The sequence below is a fragment of the Trichosporon asahii genome (assembly GCF_000293215.1).
Source record: "Trichosporon asahii var. asahii CBS 2479 unplaced genomic scaffold scaffold00038, whole genome shotgun sequence".
Taxonomy (NCBI): domain Eukaryota; kingdom Fungi; phylum Basidiomycota; class Tremellomycetes; order Trichosporonales; family Trichosporonaceae; genus Trichosporon; species Trichosporon asahii.
Genome location: NW_014040886.1, coordinates 377,034 through 397,386, shown reverse-complemented (window position 1 = coordinate 397,386; position 20,353 = coordinate 377,034). Strand labels below are relative to the sequence as shown.

Here is a 20,353-nt window from a genome sequence, read left to right as displayed (position 1 = left end):
AGCACTAACAGCTGAACAGCGCCAGTGACCATCCCGTGAGAAATGGAAAGAGGGTCGATGAAACTTACCGCGGGCCTGGAGGCGGGCGCTGTTGATGGCGTGGCGCCTGGCGAGGGAGAGCATGGTGATGGTGATGGATGGGATGGAGATGGGAAAGGAGAAAAGGACAAGGTGTAATGACTATGTAGGCTGGCTGGTTCGACAGGTTGCAAGGACTGTCAGCGGGGTTGTGAGCACCGAGATGACTTCACCGTCTGTACCCTGCGTGCCCTGCTTGCCCTTCCCCCACCCCACCAAACACACATGTGAGGGGCTGCAGCCTGGCCGCGCTGGCCGGCCTGGGGCGGAGGCAGCGAGCCGCCTGTGCCGCTGAGCCGCCTCTGCCGTCGCCTGCCGCTCACTCACCCTACGCTCTCAACCAGTGACGCTGGCGATATGCCTCCGGTCCGCTGACCTCCCGTACCTCCCCCTCTCGCTGCCGGCGGCAACCCACTGTACCAACTGGCTCTGTGAACGGCAACCTCGTGGCCTCGATATGTAATTCCCGGTCCTCCTCTGCCAACGACCGGCGTTTACGGGACTAAACCCTCACTATCCTCACCTACAGACTCTCCTCCACCGGACTTAGCATCCTGGCCATCACGGACTTTCAGGTGGAGGGTCCACCACTCCCAGCGCGCATGCATATCAACCACCGATGCACCCATTCTCCGATCGTGAATACAATAATGCTCTGCGGAGGCCCGCTTTCCCGTCCCCCGGATCACATTTCCACTCTTCCCTCCTTCACGCTCACGAGACCGGGCTTATATAGTGACGGGCGGGATGCATTGGAGGCCCCCTCTGTCGTGTCTGTAGCATACCCAGCTGGCTCAGTGGATCGTGTCGGCGCTCCCTCACACCGTCATCACACACTCCGACCCCCGATTCCAGCAGATGGGTACCACTCTGACACATGACATGACCACACTTTCCCTCTCCAATGCCACTCCGCTGATAGAAACCCACGTCAAACCATGTCCTGACCACTGCACTTTGCTATTTATTATGCTGCATCCCACCTATCTACTAGCGGTCCGCGGCGGCGTCCGGGGCGGGCCGTTAGCCCAAGCCCCTCCGGGCGTGCACCTGTTGCCTCCGAGTGTAGTCAGGGGGTTCTGGCTCCCCTGCGGCGTGAGGATGGGCTTGGGCGTCGGTGCTCCTGAGGAAGCGGCGCTGGCGGGCGTGTGAGCGCCGCGGAATCCGTCCTCGGGCTTTGGCGTCGAGCGCGCCGAGCTGACGGGGCTCGTGCCTCCGACACCCGTTGGCCGCGCTCCCGTCGGGCTCGTCGCGAGGCCATTGCCCGTCTCGCACTCCGACTTTTCGGAGCCGCTCTCGCCGTGCTCCGAGTTGGTCTCCTCGACGTTCTTGATCCACGCGCCGATGCTGCCGAGGAAGCCCTCGTGCCGGAGGAAGCACGCGCGCATCGTGCCCTTACTCCAGAATCGGATCGCGTACGAGAGCGTGCTGATCGTCGCTGCGTGGCCGCGGATGAAGCAGCCCGAGAAGAAGACGCGGTCCAGCCCATACTTGGCTGCGTTCATGTAGGCGATGTGTCCGATGTTGTTCGAAATCGCGTACAGCAGCGAGCGCGCAATGTCCTCCTGCTTGAAGGAGCGCTTCTGCCGCTCGCCGTGCTTGAACACCTTGCCGAAGGACGAGGCGATGGTCGAACTCTTCAGGCCGATCTTGTTGTAGTCGCTTCCGTAGATGTCGCCAACGAGCATGTCAACCGCACTGTTGTCGCCCTGCTCCGAGAGCAGCAGCATCTCGTCAAACGTGCTCGCGTCCGTCAGCATTGACAGCAGTCCCCACAGCGTTCCGCCTCCGAGCGAGGTTCCAGACACTCGCTCGTAGGATCCGTCCTCGTCCACCTTGACGATCGAGACTCCAGAACCAATGTTGACCACGAGACACGGGAAGACGGGCTGCTCCTCTCCCGGTGCCGCGAACGTGACCTGGTACGCTGGCGGTGTTGGGCTCGGTCGCGGGAGCTCATTGGCGGGGATTGTCCGCGGGCCCTCGGGGTGCGAGACGGCGTACACGAGTTCCTCGGAGAACCAAAAGACTTCCTCGGGGACGCGCGCGACAAAGCCGAGTCCGAGAATGAGACACTCCATCTCCTCCTCGCGGCGGACCTCGACGCCGAGCTCCTTCACGAGCTGGTCGTAGAACCGGTGCGCACCTCCGCCCGTCGCCATAACCTTGACCATCGACTTCATCTTGGCCAGACTGACGCGGTTCGCCTTGGCGCTCTCGCTGATAAGCTCCTTGAGGAACTCGATCAGCTCGTCCACCTTCTCCGTCTCGAAGCGGGCAAAGTTGACGACTCCGCCCGGCAGTGGGTCAGCGTACGACCCTCTTCGCCGTCCCCGGAGCTTGCGCTTGTTCAGCAGCTTCAGGGGAGGCGATGTGCGCCCCGCCGTGATCAGGCTCGGCGTCAGCGCGCCATTTGGTCGCACTCGTTCAGGCGTCGGGCACTCGAGGAGCATAGACTGCTCGGGGCTCGGGAGAACTGCACTCGGCGTTGTCGGAGAGACGATCTGCGCCGGGGCTAAGAACGGAGAAGAGCATCCTGACTCTGGCGGCGTTGTCGGAACCGGCTTGGTCGATCGCGAGAAGTAGACGACCTTGGCGAGTGATCCTCCGATCTGTCGTTAGCTCAGCAAGCACGCACTAGCTGTGGACTCACGTCAATCGCAATGTGCGACACCGGCTCGGTGTAGTGCGGGAGATAGATTCCTCTTGAGTCTCGCGTCTGATATGAGTCAGCTGACGGAGACCCTAGGGTAGCTTACCGCTGGCGACTGCTCCTGCACAATCTGGGCTCCCGTAACATCAACAGCGATGTTGCGCGCTTGGGGGATGGAGATTTCGGGTAATGACATGACGATGGGGACTGGGGTGTGTGGTGGGGGATTTGGAAACTTCTGTGCAAGACTATCCGTCGCTGTCCGGGAAACTTTGGCGGCTCAGCGATCGGGTGCGTTCAAGATAGCGATGATGATTGCGCGACGCACACTTCCTTGTCGATGGTGGAGCGTCGCGCGCGTTTGCCTGGAGTGATTCGACAGATACGTGTAAATGCAGGCGCAAAAGGTGTGTGTTGCTTGGTTATGGCTTGAGAGAAACTGGAATTATCAGCGCTTGGACGTTTGACTACTAGGGCTGGGCTGGCTAGGCTGGCGCCAGGCGGGGCGTACAGGTGCACTCGGCTCGGTTAGAGACTCACCTCGGGTGGTGCCGACGGCGTGGTGTGGTCGTACGAGGAGATTTCGCTCGCGCCTCAGGACTTTGCGTCGATGGGTCGTACGTTGTGTTGTGTGGGTGTGTGTAGGGCTCTAGACGACGATGCAAATGCTGATGAATGCTGATGGAAACGATGACAATGGTTGGGGAGGAAAGTGGAACTGGAGGGCAGACGTTTGATCAAGGCTCGGGTGGATGTGAATGCTTGGAAAGCGTACTTTGACGAGACGGACGCTCGCTGCTGGCCGCTGGCCTGGCTCTCCTAGCTGGGCGCAGGGTGCTGGGAGCGCGCTGGGCCGCTGGGCTGCCAGACTGAGCGAGGTCGGTAGGTATGAGCCGGTCAGCCTGACATTCCCCCTCCCTCCCCTGCTGGCTCCAGCTACGGAGTCTATTCAGAGTGTAGCCGGAGCCAAAGGGAGCCCCGATTACTCCGGACCCAGGCACTCCATTAGTCACCTGCCTCTTTCTGTCAATTGCCCCAACCTCGCGTATTAGCATGAGGGTGTATTGGGGCGATTAGGCGCGTAACCGGCCGCCACCGGTTGGCTCGCGACGGATCGCTCAAGCGCCTATGTGTGCCTCCTAAGCCCATACAAGCCACGCGTGTCCAGTTGTGCCCCAAAGAACATAAGCGAGTGTCGCCGTGCCTGTAGCGTACCTAACAGCGTACCTATGACCTATGCGCGCTATGCGCTATGCGGGCACCCCTCCCCCAGCCAGGCCCTCAACCCGCCAACCGCCGGCGCACGCTGACTACGCTGACTCTTTTTTCGCTGCCATACGGTATGCGGTATTCGCTGTACCTGACTCCGACCACCCTGCAGCTCACACCCGCGAACCCACCGCAGAATGCACATCGCACTGCCGAAGATGCCGTGCACGGCGACCGCCGATATTGATACAGTGGCCCTCGCCGACACTTGGCGCTGTCAGCCCCCCAGCCTCCCCCAGTAGCTCAGCCCCGCCCGCATTCCTTCGGACTTGATCTTCTCTGCTGACACCTTCACGGCCGTAACTGGGACCCGAATCAGGTGGGCCGCCAACTGCCCGAACTCCAGATGGGCAAGCTGTGCGCCCCGTGGGCAACCCAGACCTGTGATCGGCTACTTCTACCCGTGTACACAAGGCAATGCAGAGAAAATACAGGGTCGCGATAGAGTAAGCGTGCGTTTGGATTGGATTGAGTAAGCATCCCTTGTTTGCAGTGTGGCATGTCTGTGTATCAGATAGTGGACACCGATGGGGCCGATTCGACCGATGCAGCCGATGGGCACCGAATCGTGATGAGTCTCGAAATCTATGGGCGCTAATAATGCTTCTAAACGTGTGGATCGTCTTGCGGACTGTGGACGTGCTGTGGATGGTGATAGTACAGATTGCCATGCTCTAGTCTCCTCCTAAGCGCAACGCGCTGCCGGGGACCATCGACCGTTTACTAGACGGCCGACATCAACCGAAGCGACAGCGAGCCGTCAGACAGGCGAGATAAGGTGGGGAAACGGCTCAGACACGCCAGATAAGGCTCGCGCCCTCCTCGCCGGCCGAGATCACGAGCTGCGCTTCAGGCAGGCCGAGGGGCGACTCTCCATCCGGCGCCTTCCCGACTGCGACGCCGAGGACGGCACCGGGGTGTCCGGTGTGCTCGGCGAGGAGAATGCCATTCCTGACATCCCACGTGCGGAGCGAGCCGTCGGTGCACGCCGTGGTGATGAGGTGCTGGCTCGGGGCGGGGTGGGGCGTCATGGCAGTAACGGCGGCGGGGTGCTTCATCATCGCACGCCCGCGTCCAGTCGTGGCGTCAAAGACGAAGCACTGTCCGTCCGTCGAGGCAGACACGAGCACGACACCCTTGCCTCCGTCTCGTCCGCCGAGGAGGTCCATGAACACGAGTCCCTCCACTGACTCGTTCTTATCGTGCGCGTCCAGCGTCTGGACACACTCGCCTCTCGGCATCGCGATCAGACGAATGCGACCATTGGCGGAACCGCACGCGACGAGGCCAGACGGTGCGATCGCAAGCGAGGTGATGCCGTGCACTGACGGGTCGAGCTCGGGCGCATGGGGCGGGTAGAAGATGGAGCTCTTGAACTCGTGGCTGCCAGCCGCGGGGTTCCAGAGCACAAGCGACGAGTCGAGGGAAGCAGTCAGGAGCTGTTTCCCCGGTGGGGGGAAGATGCCCGCGGTGCACGCCATGGTGTGCGACGAGAGAACCGTCATCGTCCGTCCGGAGGGCACTGTCGTTAGCAGCTACCAATGGAGGAATGTTAGCGGAACTCACGGTTCCAGAGCCAGACACTCGCGTCCTCACATCCGGCGGCCAGAACGGGACCCTTCGGATGCCACTGCAGCCAGTGCACGTCTCCGCCCGCCTCGAGTGAGGTGATGAACTCCCAAAATCGCCACGCCTCGGGATCCGCATCGTCATAGGTCACACCGCGGCGGGTCTTAACTCGCCTCCAGACACGCACACGACCATCGAGACCTCCGGTAGCGACATACTCTCCGTCGTTTGAGAAGGAGGCACACGCGATCGAGTCAGTGTGCCCCGTCAACCGCACGGGCTGGTAGGTGTCACGGTTCCACGCTCCACCTTGACTCGGGGGAAGCGGGCAGAAGACATAAGCGACATCGTCCTGTCCTCCAGTAACGGCTAGCGGCGGGTTCGGGAACATGGGGTGCAATGCGAGGGCGAAGATGGATGATCCGGGCTTATGCAGGACTGTTGTCAGCTAAAGGCTACGCGGAGCAATGCAGCTCCAAACTACTCACAGGTTCCTCCCCACGCGTTACTCGGCTTGCCCTTCTCCTCCTCGTCCTTGATCATCGGCTCGTGGTCTGCAGGCAGGTCTTCCTCCATGTCCTCGTCCGGCTTGAGGCCGTCGTCCTCGAGCACCTCCGCCACGTCCTCGGCAGCAAGGACCACATCCTCCTCCTCCTCTTCCTGGTTGTTCTCCAGCTGTCTCTCCTCTTCGGGCGTCATGGTTTGTGCGTGTTGTGCGATGCAAATATGCAGAAGCCATGACTAAGCCGCCCTTGAGTTCACCTTGCGTCCCAACTTTCTGGGCAGACCTCCACCGGATTGTCAAAATACGCAACGGCACGTGACCGGGATGAAGTCGGGAGAGCGTGGTGTTCACGCGAGCTGCTGTGCCTGAAAAAATGAGGTGTGAAGAAGTGCAGTTGATAAAAGGAACTCGCCGATCACCGACAAGTCAAGTCAGCCAGGTGAGTAATGCTGATGTCAAAGCGCTGACAAAATGCCCGCTTATCTCGCACTTCGCGACGCCTCGGTCAAATCTTGTCAAATCTTGTGGCCTCAGCCCTGACCGCTTTGCCGCCTTTGCCGCACTCTCTTCGCCATGCGCCTGTCTGTGCTTCAGGTTCCAGACGCCGGGCAATATGGGTAGCACGATGGATTCTGGAACATGGCACGACTGTTGGAACAGCTGTTCCGACGCCCAGCAGGCCGTGCCGCTGCCGGCGCTTTGTCGGACGAGTCGTGGGCTGTAATGGGGCCCAAAGGTTGTCAATCTACAGCAGAGTGACGAGGCCACCTGGTCCCATGTGATTGCAGGCCACATGCCCAGTCCATGCCGAATTCACTCTGATTCACATTCTGCGTGCCCTCCCCATGACATTGAACAACTCTGCGACACGGGGTAAATGGATCCAACGAAACTGTCGTGCCACGGAGGATTTCCCTGGTCGTTGTTGAGGACGGTTGTTTACATCGTCTCGTCCGGTTCCCAACTAGTTATCTTTCCCCGAGTAACCAACGCTAGCGTATAAGAGCATCGTCACAGTGCGGACACTTGAAACGCTCTTTGTCACCGGACATGACCACTCACCAGTTAAGCTTAAGAGATAACGCCCAATGAAACGCCCAGCCCCAAGCCACAGTGCAGCGACGTAGACAAACAAATGGCCTTCGGTCATGCGAGCTGCGAGAGTGCGAGCGAAGCGAAGTGTCCATGGTGCGATTCCCAGAGTCTCATGCCCCCTCGCACACACGCGATGCACTCGGTGCAGCTAGTGCAGTGCAACAATGATCCGCAAAGAAGTGCGGCGCGTGCATGCGCAATCATGTGCCGCATCACGCGTTCAAATGCGAGACGCGACCGGCGGCGATGGCGAGGTGCTGAATAATGCCAGGTAGTGCCAAGAGAATGGCAGCAGAGCGGAATGCAGCGAGCCCCATGCTGGAATGGGGCAGCCGACGAGTGCCAGTTCAGTCGCGAGCCAAGATTTTGCTGATTGAAGCGATCATGCTGGAGCGCCAGTGTCATAGCCTCCTGAACCGTACGATCGGCTGAGCCAGGATGCTGCGACGGATATCTTTCGACCCTGTGGGCTGGAGGAGTGTCCGTACCGGCGCCCGAGGGGGCCGAGAGCTAGGAGTTTCGCTGCTATCCAGGGCCGCAGAAAAGCCGGTCTACGGCAGAGGACTCGTTATGATTTGAGCGATCAGTCGATGGGGCTTAGGAATCGTATGAGTCGTTCCGGTTCCGACGCCGAGTCGGCGCCCATTGCGCTTCGGTGTGACCCTGCTCTCTCCCCTCACTCGCTTCACCCGACTTGAAAGGAGAGATTGCACAGCTGATGATTGTAGGAAGTTTCCAGCGGCAAGGGCCGGACGTACGGGATTCAGGGTCGCGCGAGCGGACTCTCAGCATGGAAGGCTGCGGCCTTGCGAGAGTTGGGCTGTTGCCCGTCAAATCGCAATACGGTGTGTCATCAAGCTCCAGGCGTCATGTTTCCCCTCCTCATGCCCAGGTCGTGCCCAGGCATGCCTTCAGGTATCGTCAGGCACTTGTGGCCTTGACCCTGTCCGCCCCGCCAGCAGCCGACGCCGTCATTTCTTCTGTTTACGGCTTGCACCACCCACCTCCCGAGCCTCCCACCTTGAACCCAGAAAAAAGTCATCCTCTTTAAAGCCCGCCGGTCTCCACTGCGTGCTCCGTTTGTCACCCACAACGACCAAACACTGACTACTTACTTTTGGTCGCCTGCGTCGCTGCAGCGAGGGTTCCGTCCACTCTTTCATTCATTCCTCTTCTTCGTCTCTCTGTTTCTTAATTATTCTGACCCCCGACCCCGCCATCTCCATCCCCGATAACTTTAGCCCCACACCACCCCCTCCCCTCTCCTCCACCACCCCTGGCAACGACCACCGCCACCACAACACCGCTCCACCACCATGGTCTCCACTGATCCGGCCATGGAGGCTGGTCTCGCGGAGGGAGGTGCTGCCGAGTACCTCGACCGCGACTACCGCATCGCCGAGGACGAAATCCTGAGCGAGTCGGGAAACACGACGCCCGACGGACAGGACACCGGAGTTCCCGAGTATGACGCTCACGCTGAGAAGATCACTCGTGGACCCGAAGTCTACCATGACGCTAGCGGCGTTCCGCAGTCTTCTGTGTCCGTTCTCGGCCCTCTTAACGACAGCGGCCGTCGCGTGTCCGTTAGCCGCGGTAAGCAGGAATTCGCTGCTCTGGAGCGCAAGTACTCCACCCTCTCGCAGCAGTCCTCCGACCACGGCCTTCAGCGCACTGTCACCGGGCGCTCTATCGCCTCGGTTCGCTCCGCTTTCGGCGCTAAGCCCCAGCGCACCACCACCCGCCAGTCCGCCGTTACCGATGGCACTGCCAACGCTAGCGGTGACGCCGAGAAGGGCCAGGCCGGCGAGGATGACTTCAACCTCGCCGACGAGCTCCGTGCCGGCCGCCGCAAGCAGGACGACTCGCTGATCCACCACAAGAACGTTGGTGTCGTGTGGGAGGATCTCGAGGTCGTCGGCGCGGGCGGTATGAAGATGCACATTCGTAACTTCTCCAACGCCATCATGGAGCAGTTCATGATGCCCGTCATCAAGGTCATGGGCCTCGTTGGCTACAACCCCTTCGCTCCCAAGCCCAAGACGATCCTCTTCCCCTCGTCTGGTGTCCTCAAGCCCGGAGAGATGTGTCTCGTCCTCGGTCGCCCCGGTGCTGGTTGCTCCACCTTCCTCAAGGCCATCGCCAACCAGCGCGAGGGTTTCCTTGAGGTTAACGGCGACGTCGAGTACGCCGGTATCCCTGCCAAGGAGATGCACAAGAAGTACGGTGGTGAAGTGAGTGGCTTGGGAATGTGGCGGATCGTCGGATCCGGTGCAGTCCAGATCTTTCGTGTAAATTGAGGCTGACGCTCTCCCAGACCCTCTACAACCAGGAGGATGACGACCACCTTCCGACCCTGACTGTTGCCCAGACGATCCGCTTCGCTCTCGAGCTCAAGACGCCCAAGAAGAAGATTGATGGCGTCACCAACAAGCAGTACCGCGAGGACCTGCTGAACCTGCTCCTCACCATGTTCAACATGAAGCACACCGCCAACACGATCGTCGGTAACGCGTTCGTCCGTGGTGTTTCTGGAGGAGAGCGCAAGCGTGTCTCCGTCATGGAGCAGATGTGTTCCAACTGTGCCCTGTCGTCGTGGGACAACTCGACTCGTGGTCTTGACGCTTCCACTGCGCTCGACTATGCCAAGTCGCTCCGTCTCCTGACTGACATCATGAACCAGACCACTTTTGTCTCGCTCTACCAGGCCGGTGAGGGTATCTACCAGCAGTTCGACAAGGTCCTGCTCCTTGACGAGGGCCACGTCGTCTACTTTGGTCCTGCCAAGATCGCCCGTCAGTACATGGTTGGTCTCGGCTACGCCGACCTGCCCCGTCAGACCACCGCCGACTACCTCTCTGGCTGCACGGACCCCAACGAGCGTCGCTTCCAGGACGGCCGCAGCGCCGAGAACGTCCCCTCCACGCCCCAGGCGATGGAGGAGGCCTACCGCAACTCGGACGTGTACCGCATGATGATCGCCGAGAAGGACGAGTACAAGACCAAGATGCAGCAGGACGAGCGCGACCGCGAGGAGTTCCGCAACGCCGTCCGCGACGCCAAGCACCGTGGTGTCGGCAAGAACTCGCCCTACACTGTATCCCTCCTGTCGCAGATCCTGGCGCTTACCAAGCGCCAGACGATCCTCAAGTTCCAGGACAAGTTCGGCATCTACACCGGTTACGCTACCTCGATCATCATCGCCCTCATCGTTGGTTCCGTCTACTTCCGTCTCCCCACCTCGGCTTCCGGCGCGTTCACCCGCGGCGGTCTTATCTTCTTGGGTCTTCTGTTCAACGCTCTTACCTCGTTCTCCGAGCTGCCCGGCCAGATGCAGGGTCGTCCTATCCTCTTCCGTCAGGTCGGCTACCGCTTCTACCGTCCCGCTGCCTACGCCGTTGGTGCCGTCGCGGCCGATGTTCCGTTCAACGCCTCGAACATCTTCTTCTTCGTCATCATTCTCTACTTCATGGGTGGTCTTTACTCGAGCGGAGGAGCGTTCTGGATGTTCTACCTCTTCGTTTTCACGACGTTTATGGTAATGGCTGGATTTTTCCGCACCATCGGTGTCGCTACCTCGGATTACAACGTCGCCGCTCGTCTCGCGTCTGTTCTTATCTCCTTCATGGTCACATATACCGGATATATGATTCCGATGGCCAAGATGAAGCGCTGGCTGTTCTGGATTTGTTACATCAGTGAGTCTTTTTAGTGGAAATCGAGTAAAAGCTCGTGGAATACGGTTTTGTGGAGCAGGTGCCACAGATAACCATGTGTGGCGTCGTTAGCGCCCGCCTCCACCCTCCACTGCGTCCTACTGCGCCCCTCGGACCTGAGCTAACGTGCAGATCCCCTGTTCTACGGCTATGAGGCGCTGTTCGCGAACGAGTTCAGCCGTATCACCCTCGACTGCGACGCCGCGTACATCATCCCGACCAACATCCCGCAGGCCGGTATCACCAAGTACCCCGATGGCGTTGGTCCCAACCAGATGTGTTCGCTCCCCGGATCGCATCCCGGCTCTGGCGTTGTCACCGGCACTGACTACATGCACGCCGCCTTCCAGTACTCCAAGTCCCACATCTGGCGCAACTACGGTGTCCTTATCGGCTGGTTCTGCTTCTACATGTTCCTGCAGGCCTTCTTCATGGAGACGCTCAAGATGGGTGCCTCGCACATGGCCATTGTCGTCTTCAAGAAGGAGAACAAGGAGCTCAAGAAGCTGAACGCTCGCCTCGCTGAGCGCAAGGAGGCTTTCCGTGCCGGCAAGCTCGAGCAGGACCTTGGCAACCTCGCCATGAAGCCCGTTCCCTTCACCTGGTCTGGCCTCAACTACACTGTTCCCGTCAAGGGCGGCCACCGCCAGCTCCTTAACGATGTCTACGGTTACGTCAAGCCCGGAACCCTCACCGCTCTCATGGGTGCCTCGGGTGCCGGTAAGACTACCCTGCTTGATGTGCTCGCTGCTCGTAAGAACATTGGTGTCATTGACGGCGACATTCTCATGGGTGGCAAGCCCATCGACGTCTCCTTCGCCCGTGGATGTGCCTACGCCGAGCAGCTCGACGTGCACGAGTGGACTGCCACTGTCCGTGAGGCTCTTCGTTTCTCTGCCTACCTCCGCCAGCACGCCGATGTTCCCAAGGAGGAGAAGGACGCCTACGTCGAGGACATTATCGAGCTCCTCGAGCTACAGGACATTGCCGATGGTATGATTGGTTTCCCCGGCTACGGTCTCTCTGTTGAGGCGCGCAAGCGTGTCACCATCGGTGTCGAGCTTGCCGCCAAGCCCGACCTGCTTCTCTTCCTCGACGAGCCTACCTCCGGTCTCGACGGCCAGTCTGCCTACAACATTGTGCGCTTCCTCAAGAAGCTCACCCAGGCCGGCCAGAAGATTCTCTGCACGATCCACCAGCCTAACGCTCTTCTCTTCCAGTCCTTCGACCGCCTTCTGCTGCTCCAGCGCGGCGGCGAGTGTGTCTACTTCGGCGACATTGGCGAGGACTCCAAGGTTCTCATCTCGTACCTCGAGCGCAACGGCGCCAAGGTGCCCGAGGACGCCAACCCTGCCGAGTTCATGCTCGAGGCCATTGGTGCCGGTTCGCGCAAGCGTATCGGCGGCGACTGGCACGAGAAGTGGAAGAACTCGCCCGAGTTTGCCGAGACCAAGGAGGAGATTGCCCGCCTGAACGCCGACGCCCTCGCCAACCCGCTCCCCGACGAGGGCAAGCCGAAGGAGTACGCTACTTCGTTCATGACTCAGCTCAAGGTTGTCGGCCACCGCACCAACACTGCCCTCTGGCGCAACGCCGACTACCAGTGGACCCGTCTCTTCGCGCACATTGCCATCGGTATGGTCACTCTCCTTACCTTCCTCCGCCTCGACAACTCGCTCGAGTCGCTGCAGTACCGCGTCTTCGCCATCTTCTTCTGCACGGTTCTTCCCGCCCTCGTTCTTGCCCAGATCGAGCCGCAGTACATCATGTCTCGCATGACCTTTAACCGTGAGGCGTCGTCCAAGATGTACTCGTCGACCGTCTTCGCCCTGACCCAGCTCATTGCCGAGATGCCCTACTCGGTGCTCTGTGCTGTCGCGTTCTTCCTGCTCCTCTACTACGGTGTTGGATTCCCGACCGCCTCGAGCCGTGCCGGTTACTTCTTCCTCATGGTCCTCCTCACCGAGGTCTACGCCGTCACGCTCGGCCAGGCCATCGCGGCTCTGTCGCCCAGCATTATCGTCGCTGCGCTCTTCAACCCCTTCCTGCTTGTGCTCTTCTCCGTCTTCTGTGGTGTCACCGCCCCGCCCCCGACGCTGCCCTACTTCTGGCGTTCGTGGATGTGGCCGCTCGACCCCTTCACGCGCATCATCTCCGGTCTCGTCTCGACTGGTCTCCAGGACGAGCTCGTGGTCTGCAAGGAGTCCGAGTTCAACCTGTTCCCGCCTCCCGCTGGCCAGACTTGCGCGCAGTGGGCCGGTGAGTTCGCCCAGGTTATGGGCGCGTACATCAACAACCCCGACGCCACCGACCAGTGCCAGTACTGCCAGTACCGCGTCGGACAGTCGTTCTTCGAGAACATGGAGATCTACTTCAAGTACCGCTGGCGTGACTTCGGAATCTTCCTCTGTTATATAGCTTTCAACGTAATCGTGCTCCTTCTAGCCGCCCGCTTCTTGTCGTACCGCAAGAGGTAGACGGAAAGAAGAGAGGACGAACGAAGAAATCGGGTGGAATCAGCAAACCGTGCCACTTTCGGGTTATTACGTAACCCAAAAGTACACCTCTATCGACCTCCACTCTGTTTCTTCATGCACATAGCACACGCGTTTCGGTCATCATACTACATCCTAATAGAATCAATCAAATACACATCATGGATTCATTGTTTCGCTACGAGTTGTTGCAGCTCTAAGATCGGTTGGGCAATGGGTGAGTGCCAGAAGTTGCCAGTGCCTGGCCGGTTGCCACCCAGCGGGATCAGATTCCACTTCCGCACGACCAGACTTCGATGAAGTCATAGACGACGCGTCGATCGCTTAGACTTTGCTCACCAACATCAACTCACGACCACAATTCTAAAGCAATGTCCACATCAACACAAACTAGCACGAATGTGCCATTACCCCAGTTCTACGCCTCTGTTCTGCGCGTGCTCACGCCGATCTTCGACGGCGACGTCTCCGTCGGCGACGAGGCCGTGCAGGCGCAGCTGGCCAAGGCGATCGACGACCTGTACCTGATCTCGCGAATGATCACGTCTCTGGGCCTGTTTTCGCCGAACGAGTCCGCCGATGAGCTCTCGGACCGCGACCTGCTCTTCATGACGGTTCCCTGGGTGCTCGGCGAGGCGGAGCAGCGGGGCGGCATCGGCGGCCCCGTGCCCCGGACAGAGGCGCTGAAGCGGAGCGAGACGGCTTACGGAGCGTTCAAGCAGCTGCTGAACAGCTACGGCATTGAAACATCCGAGGAGGGAGCAGGTGCAGTCCCCGCCGATCCGGGACGGAGACGTGAGGCCAAGATTGCGGCGTACAAGCGCGAGAAGGAGTCGAGGGAGAAGATTACTGTGAGTCTCAGCTGCGTATACCCCCCAGTCTGGAAGCTGACACATCAGTCCGTCCTGCCTTCGCACCCGCCATCGTCCTCGAACCCGACGGTCTTCATCCTCGCCCTCCTGACCGAGGAGGATTCGGGCTCCGTCAGCGTGAACGCGGAGGAGAAGGATGTGCGCTCGGCCACGCTCGCGCTGCTCTCCCTCCTCTCGGCCCTGACGACGGGCGCACAGGCCAACACGGCGATGGAGCTGGAGCTCCTCCGCCACGCTCCGCCAGAGCCGGAACAGGGCCCGCTGGAGGACCCGCGCGCGAAGCGACAGGAGGACGAGGACGCCGCCTGGCGTCTTGACCGGGCACCCCCCTCGGCCGCGAAGCCGAAGGACCTGATCAGTGGTGGCGGCCGCGTCCTGCGTCCCTTCACCATCATGCCGTCCATGGGCAACCTGTCCGAGCGCGAGCGACTGAACAGCGAGGTGTTCCGCGCCTCCCATCGCCTCCCCACCATGACGATTGACGAGTACCTGGCCGAAGAACAGAGGCGGGGGAACATCATTACGGGCGGCGGACAGGCCAGCTACGACAAGCCGACCGAGAGCGAGCTCATGGAGCTCGAGGGCGAGATGGACAATTACAAGGCGGAGGAGGCGCAGGAGAAGAAGAGGCAGAAGGACGAGAAGTGGGCGCAGTACACGGACGATAACCGCAAGGGAGCTGGTAACACCATGAACAAGGGATAAACCGGGCATAGGACATTAGATAGAGTATGCATGTGTACAGTCGTATAGAGACGGCCGCAGCCTGAGTATTGACTTGCTGGAGGTTCATAGTAGGGGAGATGGCAGCGCGCAACCATCATGTAGCCATAGGTCTGGACAGAGCTAGCAATCATCCTGTAGCCGTAGCTCCGGACAGGCGCAGGTGCACCTTAATCCGCAGCAGCGAAGCTCATCGTTGACACGGAGACTCCGGGGTGCACGAGAGATCGTCGCTGCCAAGCTGGCCAAGCCCACCGGACCCAAGAACGAGATGCAGGACAAGGATGCACGAGGTGTAGTACGTAGCACAGGCACGCCCAGCACCCAGCGACGGCGTGATACCGGCATGGCAAGTTATTCCCGAAACGAAAGTCGGAGGGATAGCGTAATCCGCATGCGTCTATCTGATATCATCGGTCAGCTGCGGTCACAGATGCGGTCAGGTGGTGCCGTTGCCGCAAACCACTACCGCAACTGGGGGGATATGCCAGGCTCCAGATCTTTCGTTATCCGAATGTACACCGACAAGCATGGTACCATCTTGCGTGAGCAGGTGTGTGTGAAGCATACACTTGCGGCCCATGGATACGGTCCACAGCCCACCTGTGTGTTGCGTGTGTATTGTTTCAGCGATGCGACGGGGGTACCAACTCGTGTCCTTCGTGGTTCCTCAGTGGCCAGAGCATCCGCCAGGCGGGCAGCGGCGATGTCGCCGCTGCATCTCTCGCTGTGCGTGCTCTGCTTGGACGCCCGGTGTTCATCAACGCATCCCATCTCCCCACCTTGCAGGGCCGTACCTGCCCGGCATGCAGTACCCCGCACCCGGCACGGCAAAGTGTCAGCGAACCCTTGCTTTTGGTTTACGAGATCTGCGATCTGCTTCCACCCATTCCGGCCAGGATACTTGTATCTGATTACCTCTGGAACGCACAGAAGCGTCGCACACGCCAAAAAGATGCAGGGTAGTAGGGGGTGGTCAGAGCTTGTAAGCTTTGCTGGGGTCAGATTTGGGACGATAATAGCACAAGAGGTCAGGTGCATGGTTCAGTGCACGGTTATACTGGACGTCAGAGTTGTACGGCGCCGGCGGAGCCCGTCTGTCCCGTTTGCTCGCATAGACGAGGATGTGAATGCAATTAGCGATTGGTTGTGCAGATTTGAGTTGGCGCCACTGAATGCGTTGGGCGCGCGAAAAAGCCTGACGGCCTGACGAGCTGGCGCCTTTGTGCGCATGAGGTAGGGAGGAGAGAGACAGATGACGGGGATGACGGGCAGGGCTTTAGGGCAGAAATGACCAAGGAACGCGGTGAAGGGCTGACCTCCGAGAAACGACGGTTACGAGGCCCGCCGCCCGCACCCGCCCTCCCAGCTGCATGGCTGCATGGCCCCGGCTAGGAGCGCTCCATACCAGACCACTGGCCACTGCAGCTCTGCTATTGCTGGCTAATCCTGCCTGCCTGCCGACGCCCCCTAGTCAGGCCGTCTTAGGCCACCAGCCAGCCATGCAGCAGCCATCTAACCATCGTGTCCTTTGCTCCATCCCAACCACTCAATCCTCTTTCACACTGCATACTCCACCAGCCCTTCGACCGCTTCCACCACCTTGAGCAGTCGACGCACTCCGAATACACACTCAGGCTCGACCGCAACTACCGGCCTGTGCTTCGCTTAGTCAGACTGATAATCTGCCTTCCCCCGTCCCCGCCGAACTCAAACCTCCACTTTTCTGTTCTTCCTCCGACCCTCCGATCACAGAGTGGTCCATTCAATCGCCTTCCCTCCACTCGATCCGCTCATTCGTCGCTCTCCAATCTAAGCTACCCACAGCTACTCCACACAGTCCGCAGCATCCACACACCAAACCCGACCGGCACGCGCGCTCCGACCCCTCCCAACACCCCGCGCTTGATGCCACCCTTGCCTCGGCACGATGCAGCAACCCGTATCGTGTAATACGGGCAAGTGGGTCGAAAAATCCCACAACAAGGACAAGGAAGGCCCAGTCAAGTCGGCATGCCTCAGCTGCCGAACCAAGAAGGCAAAGTGTGATGGTGGAAGACCCGTCTGTGGACAGGTGAGTAACTCGCCAACTCGCCCTCACGCCTCGTTGTCGAAGCGAGCTTGGGCGTCAGCGCCAGGTTCGGCTGTCACGACCACCACAGGGTCAATTAATATTTGATTCGGTCATACGTCCAGCTGTCGGCGGCGCCGATGGTCATCGCGACCCAAGCCTTCCTCGCCACTGACATGCATCGAGTGCTGACAGAGCCAACAGTGCATCCGCAAGAACCTCGAATGCATCTACATCAAGTCCAAGCGCGGTGGTGCACGCAAGAAGAAAGTCCGTGAGTATTACCATCGCACTTCGGCTATGTCCTACTCTGCAAATTGCTGATGTCGGCAGCCGGCCAACCCCCACCACTTGTCGAGTTCCTCAAGAAGCTCGATGAGCTGATCGTGCCGCCCAAGTTCACCCTTCCTCACCCGGGTCCCCAGAGCGGCGAGGATGCCAGCAACCGCGTCCGAGTGTTTGAATCGAGGGAAGAGATGTAAGTGACGCGATGCGTCTTTCGCCGTTTCAGCCGTTCCCTTTGAAACTGACAGCCTTAGTCTCCGATGCTACTACAGCGAGATCCACCCGTACCTGCCCATGCTCCCCCCTCGCCACTACCTTGTCGATGTTCTGCCCGAGCTGTTGCCCGTTTCGCCGCTTCTGATGGCCACACAGACGATTCTGACGTTGGCCCCACACCCGCTCGACCGTGACCCTCGTGACCCGTTGTCGAAGCGTCTTCGCTCAGCGGCCTCAGCACAAATTGGCAAGGAAACCTTGGACCTGATCGATTACAAGCTTTCGCGCGGGGAGCATTCGATCGAGAATGTCCAAGCTCTCATCATGCTCAGTGTCTGGGAGTGGGGCTCTACCAACAATTCGGATATCGCTATGGCGCGGATAACGAGGGCGATCCAGGTCGCTTACCTGATGGGTCTTAACGAGATCGACAAGCCCTACGGCGAGCGCGGCTCACTCGAGGGCATCAACTGGCGGCGAGACATGCTGCGACGGACGTGGTGGTGCCTCTATGTGTTCCAGATTTCGAACGCCATGGTCTCGGGGCAGGCGCCGCCGATCATGAGCACCGAAAAGGTGCACGTTGACTTCCCCGTTTGTTCGGACAAGGATCGAACATGGGCGACCTGGGTGAACTGCATCCGACAGTGTCTGAACATCTGCATGATGGTCCGACAGATGGCCATGTCCCCGAACCAGGGCGACGGACAGAAGATGATCAATCTCGACCGGCATGTCATCGAGCTGATCAAGGAAACGGAGCGTGGGAGTAAAATTCAACACGTTCCGGGTGGCGAGGAAGATGTCGCGAAGAATCAGCAGATCAACACCGGTCTCGCTCTGGCCGTCACGCACATCCAAATCCACCGTCTCCAGGCCTTCCCCGAGGTGTCGTTGTTCAGCAAGAAGATTTGTGGTTTCCCGCAGCCCGTCGAGCAGTCCGACGACGAGGACGACTCGTATGGCATGCAGTCCAGCGCGAGCCAGCCGTCCAACAGCGCGGTCAACTCGCCGGAGCCCAAGGTGGAATCGGCGTCCCCTCAGTCGCAATCACAGCCGTTGACGCAACAGTCTCTGATGCAGCAACAGCAGCAGATGATGGTCGCCCAGGATGGTGCGCCCCAGCAAGCGGGCTTCCCCAGCTTCAACCAGCCGCCGACCAATCTGGCCCAATGGGCGCACCAAGCGCAGCAGACTGCGTTCATCCAGCCTCGACAGCAGCAGACGAATGCCCAGCAGCAGCAGTTCCAGACGCCCCCGTCGCAACAGCAGCAGAGGCAGCAGTTCCAGTCTCCTCAGGGCCTGCAGCAGCAACAACAGCAGCAGTTCCAGGCCCCTCAACAGACCTTGCAGAACTTTGCGACCAACGGCATGATGAACCGCCCTCCCATCGATCTGCACAAGCCCTTACCTCCGTTACCCGGCCAGATGGCTCCGGCACAGCAACCGCCGCCGCGAGGCTCGTCGATGATGAACGTGTCAAACCCCGGTCAGCTCCGACAGCAGCCCCAGCAGCCCGTGGACCCCATGGTTCAACTCGGCGCGTCCGGCTTCGACGTTAGCAACATGGACTTCTCGGCCATGTACCCCGCCGCCGAAGCGTTCGACTCGCAGCTGATGCAGCAGTGGAACTACGAGCTGCAACGCTGGGATGGCATGACGGACGACATGTGGGTGCCCGACGCCTACCCGTCATCCCTGCCGAAGCCATGGTTTGCCGAGGACGGTGGCGCTGCGAATATGATCAGCCAGGCCAGGGAAGGCGGCGCCTTCGTTCCGATTCCGGACTTCCAACCGATGCCTCAGCAGCAATTCGGCCAGCCCCAGAACAACGCACAGCAGATCTCTAATAACACGACGCCGTACCATTCGGACACTCCGAACGACACGAAACTCAACGGGCAAGACGGCACCGTTGCCACTGGCAAGAAGCACAAGGCTTGGGGTGTCAACGAGGAGGGTGAGGTTGTGGCCAATGACGATGTCAAGCGAGCCGAGATGGCCACTGCCTTCCCGCCTGGCATCAGTCTCGCCCGTTGTGCCATGGCCGCGCACGCAATCGTCCGCCTGCAGGTGCTGCACCGTTCCGCCGCCCTGGCGATGGACGCGGGTGTTCCCCGCTGGCTTCCGTTCTGCTCCTGTGGTCTCGTCTCGGGTGCCTATGCGTTCCTTCTCCTGGTCCTGGCGGTCCAGGCCGAGACGGCGTTCGGCGACACGGACAACCGCGAAGAGGAGATCGAGTCGCTTCTCACGAACGTGCAGATTCTCGCTGCCGGTCTCGAGGCTTACGGCGTGATGTGGGACGGCATCGACATGATGGCCCGCGAGGTAAAGGCGGCCGTCGACGCCGCGAAGCGCCTCCCGCTCGAGCTGCAGAGCCAGCGGTCGCAGTCCTCGGGTCCGCCCGGCGACACGCCGCAGGCCGTCACCCTGCCCATCCCTCCCGAGCAGCCGGTCGTGCAGCAGCCCATCATGCAGCAGCAAGCGCCCCAGCTGCAGCCGATCCAGCAGCAGCCCTTTGGCCACCCGAGCCAGCCGGGCCAGCCCAACCTCGCGCAGCAAATGCAGCAGATGGGCATGCACTAGGAAGCTAGGAGTCGATCTAGTCTTGTACGAGGAGGGAGGATTTATCTAGATGTGAGGATCGAGGGTCTTGTATCTGTTTGTAAATGATAATTACATGTATTCCTAAAGCCCTCTCTATCTCGATGTCAAGTTTGCGCTGCTGCGATGCAATGACCGGCGCACTGTGGAAATCAGGGGGGCACACAAGTTCGGAAAAGTTGCAATGCCACAAGTCGTACGT

General features: G+C 60.0%; 5 protein-coding genes across 5 annotated transcripts; 3 read left to right on the top strand and 2 right to left on the bottom strand.

The window, feature by feature from the left end:
- Positions 1-1,061: 1,061 nt before the first annotated feature.
- A1Q1_01029 (pantothenate kinase) lies at positions 1,062-2,927 on the bottom strand (the record flags this gene model as incomplete). Its single annotated transcript, XM_014325652.1, has 3 exons — positions 1,062-2,690; positions 2,732-2,797; positions 2,838-2,927. 3 exons carry the CDS (start codon positions 2,925-2,927, stop codon positions 1,062-1,064), a joined length of 1,785 nt encoding a protein of 594 aa, XP_014181127.1.
- A 1,864-nt stretch (positions 2,928-4,791) lies between these two features.
- On the bottom strand, positions 4,792-6,268 carry A1Q1_01028 (uncharacterized protein; the record flags this gene model as incomplete). Its single annotated transcript, XM_014325651.1, has 3 exons — positions 4,792-5,522; positions 5,567-6,007; positions 6,058-6,268. 3 exons carry the CDS (start codon positions 6,266-6,268, stop codon positions 4,792-4,794), a joined length of 1,383 nt encoding a protein of 460 aa, XP_014181126.1.
- A 2,217-nt stretch (positions 6,269-8,485) lies between these two features.
- Positions 8,486-13,362, top strand: A1Q1_01027 (ATP-binding cassette (ABC) transporter, Pdr11p; the record flags this gene model as incomplete). Its single annotated transcript, XM_014325650.1, has 3 exons — positions 8,486-9,403; positions 9,487-10,867; positions 11,018-13,362. 3 exons carry the CDS (start codon positions 8,486-8,488, stop codon positions 13,360-13,362), a joined length of 4,644 nt encoding a protein of 1,547 aa, XP_014181125.1.
- A 389-nt stretch (positions 13,363-13,751) lies between these two features.
- On the top strand, positions 13,752-14,957 carry A1Q1_01026 (uncharacterized protein; the record flags this gene model as incomplete). The annotated part of the gene is made up of 1 exon (XM_014325649.1): positions 13,752-14,957. One exon carries the CDS (start codon positions 13,752-13,754, stop codon positions 14,955-14,957), a length of 1,206 nt encoding a protein of 401 aa, XP_014181124.1.
- A 1,948-nt stretch (positions 14,958-16,905) lies between these two features.
- A1Q1_01025 (uncharacterized protein) lies at positions 16,906-20,133 on the top strand (the record flags this gene model as incomplete). Its single annotated transcript, XM_014325648.1, has 4 exons — positions 16,906-17,049; positions 17,251-17,320; positions 17,380-17,524; positions 17,586-20,133. 4 exons carry the CDS (start codon positions 16,906-16,908, stop codon positions 20,131-20,133), a joined length of 2,907 nt encoding a protein of 968 aa, XP_014181123.1.
- Between the last annotated feature and the right edge of the window lie 220 nt (positions 20,134-20,353).